The sequence below is a fragment of the Sorghum bicolor genome, chromosome 5, assembly GCF_000003195.3.
Source record: "Sorghum bicolor cultivar BTx623 chromosome 5, Sorghum_bicolor_NCBIv3, whole genome shotgun sequence".
Taxonomy (NCBI): domain Eukaryota; kingdom Viridiplantae; phylum Streptophyta; class Magnoliopsida; order Poales; family Poaceae; genus Sorghum; species Sorghum bicolor.
This window is the reverse complement of record NC_012874.2, coordinates 6,954,554-6,972,405: the sequence shown is the minus strand read 5'-3', so window position 1 is coordinate 6,972,405 and position 17,852 is coordinate 6,954,554. Positions and strand designations below refer to the sequence as shown.

Below are 17,852 nucleotides of genomic sequence, written 5' to 3'. Positions count from 1 at the left end.
AAAATTTGTGTATAAAATTGTAATTGTTTTTGAGTTTACATGTAAAAGTTATGATTCTTTAAAATGTGCTGCGTGAAAGAGGAATAAATCACTTACTTCGAGATTAATATAGATCGACCTTTTGACATGGTAGGAAATTAATTGCCGTTCCCTTAGTGAAATATACTCCATCCATTCCAAATTATAAGACGTTTTGACTTTTCTAAATACATTGTTTTTACTATGTATTCAGACACAGTGTATATCCCCTTTTCTCAGTAATACCGCTGCTCTATTTTGGGGCAAATGCACTGATTCAAATTTTATTGATGTTTGAGAACCAATCTCCTTGGATTCTATATATGCAGACATAGTGTATATCCCCTTTTCTCAGTAATACCGCTGCACTATTTTGGGGCAAAATGCACTGATTCGAATTTCCTTGATGTTTGAGAACCAATCTCCTTGGATTCTATATATGGAGATAGTGCCCCGTGCAAAAGTAAACACACCAATTCCTCCGACAATAGCCCATTCACCTTGATCCTTATTTTGATTTCCTATTGCCTTAAAACTAGACCCCTTGAACCTAATAATTCAGTACACATGAAACAATAAAGTTAAGTGTTTAACAGATGCACCAAATAAAATCAAGTCCATAACAAGCCATGTGCATGCCACAAAATGTACTAATCTGGATTTTTTAGCTAGTAACCAAAAATAAGTGAGATGGAACAGTGCATAGAAATACAACAGAAATATGTTGAAAATTATGTTTGAAGTAAGATGAGTACATTAAGTACAAACCTTTTATCGGTAAAAACTATGCTGCTCCAGTGGAACCAGTCATCCTCGTCCATACAAGTCTCTGAATGCAGGCCTTGTGCACGTGCAACAATCTTTGCACTAGGGCCAAGACCATCATATATGGGGTAGTCATGAACATTGGTGTAACCAAACAACAGAGGCTGCTTTGGATCAGCTATATTTACTTGGTTGTGGTTTGGTCCATCGATGGTCTGGTGCATGTACAAGTTCTGATTATACTCAAGGGACTGTGTGGTGACAGGACCTATAGCATTACCCCTGGAAAGCTACAAAGTGATGGATTAACTATTGTCAGTGCTAATACAATTATTTAACACCACAAAAACCATCTTTAATGTTTCTCCACCATGAGTCTAGTTAGGAAATACATATACCAAGAAAAAAAAAGTTATGGTCACCTTCGTATCAGTTGGAATGTTCTGTGGCGTGCAGCAAAATGCACTGATATGAATCTCCTTGATGTTTGAGCACCAATCGCCGTGTATTCTTTGGATGGAAATATTACCCCGTGCAAAAGTAAACACTCCAGTTCCACCAACAATAGCCCAGTTGCCTTCGACCTTATTCTGATTTCCTATTGCCTTGAAACTGGATCCCTGGAATCTAATGCATTAATATGAAACCAACAATCAATTATCTTGCAATTGTTCTAGCAATAGTAAGCAATATTGCAGTTTTTTAGTGCTGTGGCTCAAATCTAACTTGAAATAGGAGTCAATAGATGTGTGTTGTTAGGATTTCTAGCTCTACTAAAACTTGAGTGTAGAATCCTACTAAGAATAGGACTCCTACTTGCATATATGGGGGCCATGGAAGGGAGGCCACATGCATCAACCAAGTCAACACAAGGGTCTCATGCGTATAAGGAGCAATTAAGAGCGCTCAAGAGGATTAGGCTAGTAGTTCTATTGCACTATATTCTTGTATAGGGCCGGGTCCTAGAGGGTTAAGTAGGGTTGTGAGAGAGACAATCACTTATACTCTTTTTTAGAGTTGTGCTAATAGAATTTGTGATTGATTTTGCTAAAATTCTAATATCTTGTCATGGTCGCTTCAACATCGCCATTTGGGGGTTTCTATGCGATTCAATTAAATCGTTCTTGATACGGTGCAAGCTTGTGTCATACTCGCACGTTCTTTCAAAGATCTGAGGGATGTTGCACATAACTAGGGTTATCAAATTCTAACAAGTAGTATTGGATCCAATGTCAGATTGATTTAATTTTGTGAGAAGTTTGATAGGGCTAGGAAGCACAAAATGAAGACAATGTGAGGGATGCGAAATGAAGTATAGAAATTTGATGCAAAGGAAATTTCAAAGTGTGGAAACATGTGGTACAAAATGTGCTCTTGTCCAACAAGAATTGATTGATGCTCTTGAGGGCACCAAACCAGACAAGACAACTGATGAAGAATGGAGGTGATGGAATGGAGGGTTGTTAGTACAATTTGACTGTCTCTTCGGTGGGTACTAAAGTATAAACTATTCAGGTTACTCATGGAGGAAAGGTACATGATTTTTCGACCATCTAAATATCTTCAACAAGCTTGTCACATAGCTAGTTAGTGTGGATGAGAAAATTGAGAACAATAAGGTCGTCATACTGGCTTCATCATTACCACCATCGTGGGAGCAGCTAGTGATGAATATTCTCATCGGAAAAACTACTCTCAACTTCAATGAGATAGTTGTATACCTATTAGAGGTGGAGTCCTTGAAGAAGTCGTAGGAATATTCATTATTGGGTGATAAAAACTTTGACTATTTTAGGTGGAGCAAGAAAAATCAAGAATCATGGGAAGAAGAAAGACAAGAGCAAGGGATAACATACATGCTATTTATGTAACAAGGATGGTCAAATGATAAAGGACTGTCAAAGTTTGAAGACTATGAGTGGAGCATGCTCATGGCATGTGAGGATTAAAGTGATGCACTTATCATCAGTCAACCAGGTACTACTCATGATTGATATTAGATTTAGGAAGTTGCTTCCATATATGTTCACTGAAGGAGATGTTTGATGAAGGATCTCTACACCTGGGGAATGGAACTGTTCACTTAGCAAATTGCAAGGAGTATGCAGTCACTGAGGTGGGAACAATTATATTAGAGATGCATGATGCAACACATTTCCCACTAACAGGAGTTCAGTATATCGTGGGCTTTAAGAAGAATCTATTATCTGTGAAGTCACTAGAACTTTGAGGTTGTGGCTTATCGCTTCAAGGTGGACTCGTGCGAGTTAGTTGCAAAGGGAAGATAATTATGAAAAGCATCTATATTAATGGAGGATACTGAGTGATAGGAAATCTTATGGGTGGTGCACCTTGGGGAGATTCGGTAAAAATCTTGATCTAGAGAAAGAAGTCGTCTCATCAATGATAGGTATTCAAATTTCAATTGCGGTCAAGTGTAAAACTACAAAGATGGTTGCAAATCTTATAGTTGTAGAGGCAAAGCTGCAAGCTATTGGAAGAAGGAAGATTTGGTGGGACCGACCACATGGTACCAGCAAGCAAGTGGGGCTTGGAGGCAGTACAAAACTATGGCATGGATGGAGGGTGATAGGAGAAGGCGTGGTGTGGTTAACCAAACTACACAACCAAGGAGATCTCAGGTGGAAGGTTTAGGCACTCTAGCTTGGAACTAATAGCACATTATTATGATGTGCATGAGCCCCTGTGGTGGGGGCACTCTCAAGGTGGGAGTATAAATAAAAAAGGAGCTGATTTATAGCGAATTCTTGGAGGAACATAATGACTTCAAAGGACTAGAGTCAAGGTTGAAATTGTTGTATGTATAGTGACTCAAATCCTACCAGTAATAGGACTCAATATAGGTGTGCTATTAGGATTTCTAGTTCTACTAGGACTTGAGTGTAGAATTCTATTAGGAGTAGGACTCCTACTTGTATGTATGATAGGTGTTTTAAGAATCCATCTCTGGTGTTTAATTTTAGAGTCAGCCTTTGTGGTCACCTCTATAAATATGTGCTTTATAGAGACCTTGTAGGGGTGTCAGTCTCTATGTCCGCTTGTGGAGAGGCTTAGAGTTTGTCTCTAAAAAGTGTTGTTGTGGAAGTGATGCTTTACAACTTATAGATTGAATATTAGGTTGTTGTGTCCTTATAATCTTGATGAACCGAAGCACTTGAGGTCTTGTTGACATTTTGGTGAAGGTGTTGGTGACCTTCTGGTCCGGCCCCTCCGAGCTTGGTGTGAAGAGATGATGACTTAGTGTGCGGGAGACGAGGGACACCCTCCTTGATAGACAAGCTTCGTAGTAGGTGGCACCAAGGTGATCGGATGGAAGAGTCAGACAACTCTAGTGAGCCTTAGTGGCTTGCAACACTTTTTCCTAGGTCGAGCTAAATTATGATCTCGGTGGAACTCCATCATGGACTGGTGTTTTGTCAATCGTTACCATGCATCTAGCTATGATATGCATTTAAGCTAGCTTCCACATCGTGCTTGACTTCGTTACATTTACCTTTCCTAAATTAGGATAGGCTAGTTGATAAGGCTGGCTCTAGGTTGTAATTTTTTTTTTTGTGGTTACGTAGAGTAAACTAGCAATAATCAAACATAATGGAATAACGTAATAGAAGAGAAAATTTGTAGAAGGGCAGTGTTTAAAGTACGGCCAAACCTTTCATCGCTAAACACTATGCTGCTCCAGTGGAACCAGTCATCGTCGTTCATATTTGTCTCAGTATGTAGACCTTGTGCACGAGCAACAATCTTTGCGCTGGTGCCAAGACCATCATATATCGGGTAATCATGAACATTAGTGTAACCAAACATTTGAGGCTGCTTTGGATCTGCTATATTTACTTGGTTATGGTTGGGTCCCTCGACGGTTTGGTGCATGTACAAAGTGAGACTGTAATCAGGTCCATCGTTGGTAGCCTGCAAACAAATCAGCACGAAAAGTTGTTCATCATAGTGTTCGATAGAAATATTCTGTGTATATTAAAATTATACTAATTAATAGGATACGCTACAGCAAAGCAATATATATACTCCTCTTCTATAAAGTTAATATAAGTCTTTTCGCCAAAAAAAATTGTTAATACAAGTCAATTGTTAAAACAGGCTATTGGCTCACAGAATCTCAGCAGAAATGAGGCGCAGTTAAACTAAAAATGAATTGGCCTATTACATGTATTGAGGTTTCATGAACTATACTACTGCCATGTTGAATTGAATTCGTACATTTCAATCACATTAGGTAAGAAATAAATTACCCTGAAGCATTTTTTTACATCATTATAGAACTATACAAAAACAGGGCATTGTTGATTAAGTATCCATGGAAAAATAACGTGATCTGCACGGTGTTTGGTGCGGAGTTGTCTAAATTTGAGTTTACCCCATTGACAAGAAATTAGTAGCTATCTAGACATATTAGAATTCCCCCGTCCAAGTACATAGCATTTGCTATTGCACCTGGATATACGAGATCTTGAAAAAGCAAAACGATCTACAAATTGGAATCGAGTTGTGCATCTAGAAAATCCAAAACAATCTCTAAATTGGAGCGGAGGGAATATGCAGTAATATTTCCAAAGAACATTGTACTAGCTACTCATAGTAGAAAAAATAGTATATATTAGCTACTCATATTCGATATGATCCCTATTTCCGAAAAATATTATATTCAGAGAAGCTTGAAAGTTATATTCCCATGGTTAGTTGCTAATTTACTTGTTATTAAAACGCAAAATTTTCATCCGTCAAACTCTCACTATCAAAATGGTGGACTTCTATCTTCTAGTGTTTTTAAGTAGTAATAAAATACTACAACTAGTCATAGCACATGAAAATCTCACTAGGAGGCATTTAGTAGGGAAAATTTATACTAAATTTTGAATGCTAAAACACTAGAAAAAACACACCTCACTAGAAGAAATCTAAAATTCTGGTTGTGTCTTGTGACCTCTGTCAAAGGGTTTCCTCAGATCTATTGTCTCATACATTGATTGAGAGAACAAATCGACAAATAGAAAGCAACATGACTCTAGCCTCACCACAACAACAGAAAAAAAACGTGCCCATGTGAGCCTGCGTCGCTCCCTCCTCACCTGACACCATACCTTTTTTACACATCATTACCCTTCTCCTTTAGACATGCATGTTTGGCACAACTCAGCTTTATTAGTGAAGTGGTTTTTTGCTTCAGTTTTGTGAGCAAAATTTTTTGGTAAAACAGCAAGGAAGATAGTAGAGAGAAAGCTAGGAAAAACTATATTTTTCAGCTTTACAGGTTCCTATGCATCGGGGTTGATTAAAACCCACTCGACTTTGCTCGCACGAGAGCAATGGGAGCATTGGTGGCTCATTCACGTGAGGGCACGCGTCAATGTATATTTTGCAAAAACACCCTCTACCTTGTAGAAAATCAATCCGCCGTCCAACTTATCCTCCCTACACAACGCGAAGAAGACAATATTCGATAAAATCACTGTTCCTTGACGTTTTGCAGAGAACCCCCTGCAGCGGCGTGCCCACATAGCGCAATTCCCCGTCTCCTCTCTTCCTCTTTTTCTCCGTCTCCTCTCTTCCTCTTTTCTCTCTCCCCGCCGCCACCGCACCATAATGCTCGTCGCAGTCGCTAGAGCGCGGGGTACTGCATGAGCCCGCCGTCCTCGCTAGAGCGTAGGGAGCCACACGACCTCAGCGCCATTCGACGGGCGTGCTGAGGAACAACCAGAAGATGGCAACGTGAATCGAGGGTACGGTTGAGCAATTTCTTCTTTTCCCTTCTTCTTCACTCAGGCACCTTGGTACAACATGGAGGGCGAGGTCCTCCGTCTGGATCTGAGCTTCGGTTGTCAGATCCATGATAGGCTCCACTAGATCCATGCTGGGAGATGAGGAGCAGTGGGAACCACCTCCTCCATGGCATACTGGCGCCGGCCAGAGGCACCATGTCAGGAGGTCTTGGTTTCCTCCGTGCTTCTTGCATCTCCCTCGACAACCTCAGTGTTTGGTTCATTGGTTCCCCCAACCCACATGGCTTGCTGAGATTGATCGATTTCTTAGGCTCCTACGAGATGAAGCTGAGAAGGATGGGGATTTTTAGAATCCTGATGCTCACAAGATATATGTCGCAGATTGTTGTACCCATTTCCTCCCTTCTCTTGCAACACTGGTTTAGTGCCACTGCTATTGATTTCTGTAGTTTTTAGATTTCCTCCTACCATGTACTTACTGCTGTGCAGCACAGGTGTATTGAGTATTGTCACATCTTCTCCTTCTTTACAGGTAGGAAACAATGACAACACTAGGAAGAGCAGGAAGTTGGTGACGGACTCGACATTGATTTTTGTGAAGATGTGAAATCAGATTGTACTACTAAAGGAACTCTATGGTGTGAAATTCCTATTTCGATTTTCTATTTGCTAATGCTACTAAAGATTGAGTTTTTGCCCGTATATGGCTGAAATTTTCATAGTGTACATAAGGTTAGGTGAGAGTTCGTTTTTAAGATGAATAGATAGATACTACCTCTGTTCCAAGTTATAATAGATAACCATTGTCAATCATAATTAACATATAAGCCTCCCTTGTTAAATATAAATTTTAACTTCTTGGTGTAAATTAAGGGTAGGAACTATTATTTTTATATTGGTATTGCATAATTCAATAGTGTGTTTGGTGATCTGACAATTTCATATTCTCTATTTGAACCCAAGCCGTTATGTTTATAGCAGTTTTATTAATTCCATGTTATCCCCATCTAAACTCTGTCATCTAAGTATGAATTTCTAATCACTGTCTGCAGGCTGCTGTTGGGGTTCTAATGTTTGTACTGATAGTCCTGGCAATACTAAAACCAGGACACAAAAGAGCATGACTAAGAAAAGCTTAGCCTTGCTGAAGATTATTTTCCTATAATTGTTTGTCATGATTATCACATGACAGACTTATGTGCATGCAGTGTGGTGGTTTACATCTAGGACTCTGTGCGCCACCTTTCAAAAGAACAGCAAAGGAACTTTTCACTGATGAAGATACCATAGGTGATGATGATGAGTGTGTAGATAGTACTGCTGTTGCAGAGCCATCTGTGCTCCAATTGATAATTTTTAAATTCATGCAACCACAAATTAAACACTAATCAGCGACAAAAAATAGGTGTAGAAAGATGTGCTCAGTTTATGATTTTCTATTCATGAACAACTAATTAAACATTGACCAGCAACAGTAAATAGGTGTAGAAAGAAGTTTCTTACCATGAATAACTGTGCTGCTGTTATAATGGTTCTATGCTGTTGTTACAATGGTTCTAAGTCATACAGTCTAAATGTTATCACACAGTGAGATAAATAAACTGACACTTTACTAACCTTCCGTGTATATCTATATGGCCTCAATCTCCTGTTTACAGTGAAATGGAAGATAACTAATCAACAAAGGAAGGTCCTGCAACTGAAGTTTGCCACACTTTTAGTTTTATATATCTACTCTAATGATCATCATATATTTGGATCGGTATTCTAAACTACCCAACTATAGTATTCGATAGTCATGAAATCCGGTTATGAATTGTAATGCATGGGTCTGTAATGTATGGTCGAACAGAATCATAATAGCTATGGTAGCTGTGCACGCAATGAAAGCTCGTGCAATCTATGACTACACAGAACTTTGATGGTTGCAATGGCCATAGAACTTGTTTTATGTGTGAATGTTTAATGATTTGTTCTAGGTATATAACGGCATGATATCTTTAATCTGATGCTATATTAATACTATGGTACTTATGTTTATCTTAGTCGTACCTTTGGTCATAATTTTTTCCTCAAATCACTGTAGGGCGCCTGATGTTCTAGTATATATGAGAGAAGCTGAGAAGCTGTTTCAAAATATCTGTTTAGTAGTAGAAGCTGACAAATACTCTTACTGATTGTCAATAGACGCACAAGTGCACTAGTTTACAGCAGGCAATATAAACTAAACTCATTGTTGAAGGAAACTAGAAGGGCTGCATTGCATTGATTTTTTAATTAGAATATGTCCTGTTGTGAGATATTTTTCCTCATTACGCGTCAAAGTCCTCACCTTATATTTCCATGCATTAAATTAAGTTTGCCACAAAGGGCAGTTAAGGATTAAAATAAGCAGAAAAAAATATTATCATTACCTCTGTATCAGTTGTCTGTGCTGTGCGGCAAAATGCACTGATTTGAATTCCATAGATGGTTGACAACCCATCTCCTTCGATTCTGTTAATAGATATCGTGCCCTCTGCAAAAGTAAACACTCCAGTCCCACCAACAATAGCCCATTCGCCTTGGTGTTTATTTTGATTTCCTATCGTCTTAAAACTGGACCCTCCAAACCTAATTCAGGAATATCAAACAAACAAGTAAGCTTGCAGCATATGCAGTCAAAAATAAAGGGACTTTTTTTTGCAACTGGTTATGTTTATGGTCGTTACTAGTATTTATTTTAGTATACAATAATTCACATGTAGAGAGAACAAGTCAATATACAAATATGTATATATATATGAGAAGAGTGACGTTTAACGTATTTAATTAAGATCAAACACCAAACCGTTTATCGCTAAAAACTATGCTGCTCCAGTGGAACCAGTCATCATCGTCCATACAAGTCTCTGTATGCAGGCCTTGTGCACGTGCAACAATCTTTGCACTAGGTCCAAAACCATCATATATGGGGTAGTCATGAACATTGGTGTAACCAAACATATGTGGCTGCTGTGGATCTGCTATGTTTACTTGGTTATGGTTTGGTCCATCCATGGTTTGGTGCATGTACAACTTGAGATTGTACTTAGGTCCATGAGATTGGGGGTTGACAGGATCACATTGTGTATCATCCTTGCAAGGGCTGCCTTGGAATGCATCATTTCTCATGCCGTCATTGAATGGCTGCACGTAATATAAATTAGATAAATATTTTATCCAGAAGCAAATTATTGTTACACCATTATATATAGAACTAAAAATAAGACTATATATACCCGCGCGTCTAAAATAGTTTGCATAAATGTCTCGAGTTTAAGCAGTGGCGGAGCCAGAAGTTTTTCGGAGCCCAGACGATCCTCATTGTATGAAAATATTTACCTACCAAATTATAATGTTTTTCTTTGATATATAGAATCTTTTCTTTTCAAGTTTGCCGAGGAGCCCGGCCACCCGCCCTAGGTGGTGGGGAAGTTGCTCCGCTCTGAGTTTGAGAAATGAGAATATATGTCTCAAGCTTTTGTGCATGTTCATATTTCTCTACTTCTAAAAAGAGTGAATGAGGTCATCAACACAACAGACCCAAACGGCCTACTCATTCTGCCTCCCCAACCTGAGATATGAGTGCGCAAATAAGTGGGACCTAGGCATACTCATTCTGCCTCCCCAACCTGAGATATGAGTGCGCAAATAAGTGGGACCTAGGCATCCCCTCCTCCCTCTCTCGGTCCTCTTCCTCGATGTATCCCCCGTGTGTACCTTTTACATTTGCCACCATCCTCCAACACTCAGCCCCCATCCCCCAGTCGTCTTTGTCCAGCCCGGCCGTTGTGCTCTGCTTCACCATATAAGCGTACCACCCTATCTAGGATCGATGGTTGAGAGCCCTCAATATGCCTTCATCCATGGATATTCGCTCGACCTCACCGACTACCCTCTCACCAGCATCGGTAACGTCAATCATTGCCAGTCCAAGGGCATCCTCATGCTCCTCTCCCTCGCTAAGCCGCATGCAGCCACTGTCTCTCTCTCTTGGCGACCACCTGTCGGAGTGTGATGCCCCAACTCAGCGATCTTGTGGTCTAGCACCCTGATCCAACAGACAAGTGCCCTTATTTGATATGGGGGGGGGGAGGAGGGGGATTCGGGGTGGTGGCGGCTACATCTTCTCCCACACTGCCTTTGACTGTGCGTGGCAACAAGTCGCCACTCTCTTGCAGCATTATATATGACTTTAAATATGCTATCCTTTTACATATTAACATTTAGAGATCTTATATTGGATATTTTAATATCTAAATTATTTAAAATAAAAATGTTTTAATTATAAAGTTTTAGATCTCATCGACATCTGCAATTTTGGTATAGGGTTGTCTGTATCAAAGATAGTTTGAAAAAAATAAAAAAATTCGAATGTGAGATTTATGAAACAAATATTTGGGACTATAAATATTTATAAATTAATAAACTTCTTAATTACAAAGATTTATATTTTTTTTGAAGGAGCTGGAGAGGTTTGCACCCCTACAAATTATGAATTAATTAAAGTAAAAGATTCAGCAGATACAAGAAACAAAAACAAGCAGGGTCTAACACATGACCCGCTCAGGAAACAAAAAAACGTTAGGAAGAAAATCAAAGACAACACCACTAAGGGCCTGGCTATAAGCTGGCAATCCATTGCTCAAAGCGGGGAATAACACTTCTTTTCATCCTGAGCATTAGGAGCTAGCTCATCTCTGAAGAAGGATCTGGTGCTTTGCAGATTTGGCAAGACCTGACGAAAGATGAAGTCGTTTCTTGCTTTCCAATAGCCCAGCTCATCAAAATCAAGACTTCATGAAGAAAGGCATCCCAAGCTGATCTTTGAAATCCATCAAGATCTAGAAGGGATCAAGCTGATTGTTTACCTAAATGTTCACCATTGCCCAACAATCTCTTATGAAAGGGCAATCTAGAAGCAAATGAAAAAGTGACTCATCTTCACTTCCATTGCAAAGGACACAGGTGTAGTCTGGCAAAAACATTCTTTTTCTTCTAAGCAATTCTCTGGTGCTTAAGCGGTCTTTGAGAACTAACCAAAAGAAGACTTTATGCTTGCTTTGGCAAGAGGAAGCCCAAAGCCATTTGAAGAAATGGTGGGCAATGATCTGTGCTCTCAGGTGGCTATAGGCCTGCTTAACTGTGAAGTTGCTCGAATTCCAAATATAGGTCCATTTATCAGAAGTTTCTCCAAGATTTGCATGCTCTATTAGGATCTAAAGTTGCAGCATCTGGTAATGAGCCTGTGTTGACATCGGGAGATGAAAGAGTGTGTGAAGGGGCAACTGGGATGTCCCTTCAGCTAGAGTGATGTTTTTCTTCTTCGCAAATGAATAGAGTTCAGGGAAGCTTTGAGCCAGAACTACATCACCCCACAGGTCATGCCATAGAAAGCAAGAATTTCCACTACCGCTTTCAAACCTTGCCATTCCTTGAATTTATGCAGTAACTTTAAGATATCTCTCCACCAAAACGAACCTTTTCTTGTGCTACCTGGTAGTCTACCATTACTACAGTGTTTCTCCCAGATCAGAGCTACCCAGGGCAGGTTATCTTTGTTGAAGAACTTGTGCAAATGTTTTAACAGTAGAGTTTCATTCTGAGTTTTGAGGCACAGAACACCCAGCCCACCTCCATTTTTTTATTTACAAACTGAAGACCATGCTGCTTTTGGTCTTTGCTTTGCGTTTATGTCAGCTCCCCTCCACAGACATAACTTTCTGAATTTGTCAATTTGCTCAATGACTGTTTGCTGAAGAAGGAACGTGCTCATACAAAAAGTAGGCATTGCAGTTAGGATGGAGTTGGTCACTTCAAGCCTCCCTGCCTGGTTAAGAAAGATTGATGTTGCTGCAAGTCTACGTTCACACTTGCTAACCAAAGGACAGAAATCAACAATTCTTGGCTTAGTGAGACCTAAAGGAAGGCCCAGGTAAGTGAAAGGTAAACAACCAATATATCACAGTCAAACGTCCTTGCCAAATGATGTATTTTCCTGGTTCAGGTTGATAGGAACCATGAAAGATTTAGAGTAATTTACTTTCAAGCCAGTGGATTCACCAAAGGTGTACAATAGACTTTTTAGAGCTAACAGCTGCCTACTGTTTGCCTCCATCACTAACAAAGTGTCATCTGCATATTGAATGATGGGGAAGTCACTTGTGTATCTTAGAGGTATTGGTAGTTTGAGGATCCCTTGGTCTTTAGTCTTGTTGATGCAAGATTGGAGGAGGTCTGCTGCAAGCACAAAGAGTAAAGGGGATAGAGGGTCCCCTACATGACCCCCCTTTTGCAGTGAAAAACTTTGCCTGGCACTCCATTTAACAAAACAGAAGAAGTCCTAGAACAGAGAATGGAACTTATCCAATCGTCCCAATTTTGTCCAAAACCTTTGGCCTTAAGAATCTCCAAAATTGCACCATGCTCAATTTTATCAAAAGCTTTTTCAAGGTCAAGCTTGAGGATAATCAGCTCTTTTTTTGAAGTGCGACAGATATGCAGATACTCCAATGCCCAAGCCAAACAATCCTGTATGGTCCTAGACTTGATGAATCCATATTGATTTTGATGAACGAGCTTCTTGATTTTTGACTGCAACCTTCAAAACTATAACTATGATATAGTCATGTCAACGTACGAAGTCATTCATATGCCTGCTTTGATGTAGCTCCTAAAAAATATCTGTTTCTGTTAACCAGAGACTCTATCTCAGAAAATCCTTTTTTTAGCCGTGTCCGACTCGATGCTGTTCAGCGATCAGGTACCACAAAAAATAATGCTCCATCAGAATCAATTACCAATTACCAAACAAACTGGGATTAGTAAGGGCTTATAATTAAGTCCCTGCACACTCGCACTTTCACTACCATGAGCAAATTTCTCGGTCAAAAATGGTTGAGGTTTTTGAAGATGCGTGAAGATGAACTGAAGCACTTGGACTCGGTCTAAAAACGCAGCTAAAGTATGAAGGATCCTGGACGCGGTCTTAAAAGGCTTGATGGGAAGCCTGTGGAAATTAATTATTAGCATCCCAGTCTAGATTATGATGGAACCTTGAAATTAATTGTGAAACCTTTGACAACTTGGTTTGCTTTTAGCATCACCACCACACATTGATATTCACCAATTGAATGTTAAAAATGCATTTATTCATGGCCACCATGGACAGTGTACGACTCCTACATTCAGCCTCCTGGTTTTATTGATTCCTGAGCCCATCATTGTATGTGTCTCACTGTCTCCTCAATAATTCATTTAGCCTCAAGCAGGCTCCACCGGCTTATTGGTACCAGTGGTTTGCCTCCTACATCACCACATTGCGATTCATTGCATCTATTTCGAACACTTTATTGCTCATATACAAAATGTGATCAGCTTGCTTATATGCTCCTCTATGTTGATGACATATTCGTTGCTTTGACACCTACTCTTCTTTAGCTTCTTAAGTCTTACCACTGGGCTTCATATTCAGAGTTCGCTATGACTAATCCTGGCTACCTTAGTTGCTTTCTTTGGATTTTGGTCACTCGCTCTCTTGTAGGCTTATTTCTATCCTAGTGTTAGAATGCTATTGAGCTTCTTTAGAGTGTGTTTGGTTGAGCTGTGGTTTATGAGAAAGCTGTTGTGAGCTGTGCAAAAACTATTGTGGGTTGTGGCCTGTGGAAAAGTTGCAAGCTGTTTGGTTCAAACAAAGATAAGATGTACCCCCCTATCTCAATCTTCCTTAAAACAATGGTGAAACAGCTCTCTATTTTCACCATTTTAAAAGCAGAAGCCTAGCAGGTTTAAGTTGCTTTCAAAACTATACTACCCAAAACAGCTACTTCTAAAAAAGCATCTTTTGGTTTATACCCCCTTTGGTTGGGTTCTGTCTTTTTTTTAAGAAAAACAACTCCCAAAAGGCCAACGAAAGGAGGATTGCAGAGTGTCACTCTGCTTTGTGCTTCTAGGCACTCTGCTCCAACCCCATGGCAGGCCAAGCTCTCCGCTGATCTCAGCCTCTCAGGCAACCACTGCAACTGTGGATGAGTATTCACAATATCAGCCTTGTATGTCGTACGTTTGTCTATATATATGTTGCCTAGTATAGCTGATTCCCTAGATTTTGATATTTGGTAACTAATTAACTAACTAACTAACTAATCGATCCTGTGATTATGGATTCCTGTAGAAATAGTCAGAGGCTGGAGTGCTGGACATTATCTATAAATGGTGACTGTGCCGTGTCAGGCCTTTGCCACAATTCCCTCTACTATTGGCTTTATGCAATGCAACAAATATCAGATGCTGAAAAATACTGAATATATACGTCGATTTTCGTCTCTCATGGTACCTTAAGTTTAACTTTCTGCAGATCAGTATGCAGAACAATTAAATGACTTCACTTAATTATCCACCAAATCGAAGCAAGAAACTGAAAACGGTGCTGTGCCCAAGCTCTAAAAAGCCATCCTTGGAAGTTAAAGGATTCTATGTGTGGCATGAGTTAACTTACATGTGTTGTTGATGAAGTACAGAGGTCCGTTTCAATAAAACCATATGTCTGCTCCATTTCATAAAGTGTCTCAATTATATACTGCATAACTGGTCTCTTCGCTGGGTTGAAGTCACTGCACTCTACCCCTATCTGGGCGCATACCCTTACCTGGTTCAGTTCTATGTCTTGATTTAATGTTTCGATCCTATTACTCCAACTTTCAAGTACCTAAAACATTGCATGTAACCATGAGCTAGGGTTTATCATAGACTTGGAAATTGCATGTGCAAGTAAATAAAATATTGTAAAGACTTCTGTATAAATATGCAAATACAGACATAAGACATACAATGCAAATTCGCCAGAAAGTAAAGCATGCCAAATACTTTGGTGCTCTGCAGTGTTTACTTTGGTGCTGCTAGGTTGTAACATTTAGATAGTTAACTAAACTTATTACATCAGTACAAGTAAAACCAACAGTTTCAATGGCTTGCTTAAGAATTATTGGAAAAATTGTATTAGGGTTACAATTGTATATTGCACAAAATCATATTGTTTGATAATTGGAAAAAAATTTCTTAACATTGTAGCCTTGTCTTGGATTGGTCATGTGCAATATTCTTACATTCTCAATCTCAGAATACCCCTTATTTCCTGTCAATATCTCCATGATTATAACACCAAGGCTGTATATGTCTAACTTGAATGTGATTACTCTACTATAGGATTCTGGTGCCAAATATCCCCTGCATGACAAAGTTTGTGGCCAGAGGAATTAAGAAGCAAATTAAGAAATGAAAAAAAAATGTTCTCAACAGTAAGTTTTGATTTCAAGATGGCACATAGATAGCTTACAATGATCCAACCACTTTCGATGCTATAGTTTGGCTTTGGTTTTCATCAAAGCATCTTGAGAGACCAAAATCAGCAATTTTGGGCACCATATTGTACGTCAACAGTATGTTTGCAGGTTTGAGATCTAAGTGAACTATTTTGTTTTGGTGCAGATAATGTAAACCCTCACATATTCCCTTTATTATTTGATAGCGTATCCTCCATTCAAGTCCACGAGATGCATCTGCTCATCCGTTAATGAAAAAAAGGGGAATGCAGCAGTATCATAATTAATTTCTATATATTATACGTTTTAGATGATAATCTGAACAGACATACCAGTAATATAACGATCAAGACTCCCATTTGGCAGGAACTCAAAGCAGAGCAACCTTTGTCGTACGTCTGCCATGACCGTCTTTCCCTGATACGTCTCTACTTTCCCTTGTGTGTCGGAACAATATCCTAGGAACCTTACTATGTTTTTGTGCTTCACCTTTATCAGACTGCTAATCTCATGGTTGAAGTTCTTCTCGTCCATATCAAGTTCTGGGGACAGTCTTTTCACAGCGACTGTGCCACCCTGAAGCTGTCCCTGCAGTCACAATACATTGCCGTGTAAACATGCATGAGCATGAGATTTTACATCTATCAGTTGTGATCAAGACTGAAGGAAATTGAGAGAGACGAATTTGTTGTACCTTGTAAACAACTGCAAACCCACCTTTGCCAATTTGCTGATTGGCTGAGAAATTATTGGTGATGGCTTTCAGAAGTGCTAATGGCAAACCTGTCGGCTCTATGCTTTCATCAACTATCATACGTTCCAAGAGATTGTGCACACTAGTAGCTTCACAATCCATTTGTTCTCACATGTAACTGTAGCCTTAACTCAAAAAAGGACGTGAACTAGTTATATGGTCGGCGAATGTTAAGTATGAGAATTCAATAAACATAAAGTTACAGCAAATGTGGAAATTAATTTGCAGAACTAATCAGTGATGTCCTGCTCTAAAAAAGACACAGGCAAAAACCGTCAGACCAAAGCAACAATTACTGTTTCTCTAGCTTCACAATGTCCTGTCCTGCAATCCCCCGGTCAAAATTTTCGGTTTTCTCTAGCCTGTTTCTCAACTACATGTTTACCGACATGAGAGAGTAACTGTGTTTAAGGGGCAAATCGTCAAGCCCCTCGATGCTTAAACGCAGATCAACTAGCAGCTGGTTAGTAGCAAAAGGCACTAGAACGTTATTGAGCAGTGGTGTAGAGAAATCATTGCCGGAATCGATCATCACTAACCTGAATGAAGATATGGAGGTTGCAATTGCAGATTAGCTGCCTTCAGATCTGGATAAGAGAAGAACAGGGACTCGCCTTCATCGGTGAGAGTTGATTGAAGATTGGCAGGTGGAGATGTACGGACGGACCCCCCACAGTTGTTATAACTCTCAAGCGGCCTGTTGCGAGCAGACGTGGTTGTGGATTTGGACATTCCAAAATGGACCTGGATGGAATCTATTCAGATTGGGATGTTTATAATCATCTGATCGAAAAGAAAAAAAAATCCAAAGTCTATCGGATATTAACTCAATAAATTTAGTGTCTATTTGATTTAGGTGAACTTGACTACTTAAAAGGCACACGAGCTTAATATATATACTAGTTTTAAGATTATAACATGGGGCCAATATATATATGTCACATAGATATGTACAAAGTAGCCAAAAAATATATTACATCGTCTCTAAAATATTTCAGTCAATGTGACTAAAATTTTGAAGTGTGAATATTATGTTTTTTTATTTTAGTATAAGGCTTTTGACATGGAACTCATGTGTATATATCTAGTCACGTCAATCTGCACAAAGTAGCTGTCAATCAAAAAAATCCAACCGGCTTTGCTAAATTTTTAAGTAGTGGCAATCATATTAAATTATCTCCAACCAATTTTAGTTAATTTTCATAAAAAATATTA

At 39.3% G+C, this 17,852-nt stretch overlaps 2 protein-coding genes and 1 long non-coding RNA gene across 4 annotated transcripts; 1 reads left to right on the top strand and 2 right to left on the bottom strand.

Annotated features, from left to right (window-relative positions):
• LOC110435643 lies at nt 153–9,085 on the bottom strand. The gene is made up of 5 exons (XM_021461418.1): nt 8,957–9,085; nt 4,457–4,716; nt 1,206–1,410; nt 787–1,073; nt 153–568 (listed from the first exon to the last, which is right to left on the bottom strand). The coding sequence occupies exons 2-5, from the start codon at nt 4,675–4,677 to the stop codon at nt 370–372; spliced, it is 912 nt and encodes a 303-aa protein (XP_021317093.1). The 5' UTR covers nt 4,678–4,716; nt 8,957–9,085; the 3' UTR covers nt 153–369.
• LOC110435644 lies at nt 6,317–8,524 on the top strand. Its single transcript, XR_002453434.1, has 2 exons — nt 6,317–6,542; nt 7,075–8,524. It is a non-coding gene; the product is annotated as an uncharacterized LOC110435644 (long non-coding RNA).
• Nucleotides 9,029–17,360, bottom strand: LOC8072776 (cysteine-rich receptor-like protein kinase 28). Of its 2 annotated transcripts, none has more exons than XM_021461416.1 (7): nt 17,177–17,360; nt 16,578–16,762; nt 16,216–16,471; nt 15,898–16,120; nt 15,668–15,788; nt 15,061–15,270; nt 9,029–9,155 (listed from the first exon to the last, which is right to left on the bottom strand). In XM_021461416.1, the coding sequence occupies exons 2-7, from the start codon at nt 16,737–16,739 to the stop codon at nt 9,135–9,137; spliced, it is 993 nt and encodes a 330-aa protein (XP_021317091.1). In that variant the 5' UTR covers nt 16,740–16,762; nt 17,177–17,360; the 3' UTR covers nt 9,029–9,134. The 2 variants fall into 2 exon arrangements, with proteins under 2 accessions (XP_021317091.1, XP_021317092.1); XM_021461417.1 differs by lacking the exon at nt 9,029–9,155 and adding an exon at nt 11,759–13,311.

What these genes read in the sequence shown, in the direction of transcription:
- LOC110435643 (XM_021461418.1), bottom strand. Translation starts at nt 4,677, where the DNA reads ATGCACCAAACCGTCGAGGGACCCAACCATAACCAAGTAAATATAGCA. An exon ending in ATAGTGTTTAGCGATGAAAG is followed by an intron (nt 1,411 to 4,456) that starts GTTTGGCCGTAC and finishes TTAATGCATTAG; the next exon opens with ATTCCAGGGATCCAGTTTCA. An exon ending in ACATTCCAACTGATACGAAG is followed by an intron (nt 1,074 to 1,205) that starts GTGACCATAACT and finishes ATCACTTTGTAG; the next exon opens with CTTTCCAGGGGTAATGCTAT.
- LOC8072776 (XM_021461416.1), bottom strand. Translation starts at nt 16,739, where the DNA reads ATGGATTGTGAAGCTACTAGTGTGCACAATCTCTTGGAACGTATGATA. An exon ending in TCTTGATCGTTATATTACTG is followed by an intron (nt 16,121 to 16,215) that starts GTATGTCTGTTC and finishes ACGGATGAGCAG; the next exon opens with ATGCATCTCGTGGACTTGAA. An exon ending in GTACTTCATCAACAACACAT is followed by an intron (nt 9,156 to 15,060) that starts GTAAGTTAACTC and finishes TTCCTGAATTAG; the next exon opens with GTTTGGAGGGTCCAGTTTTA.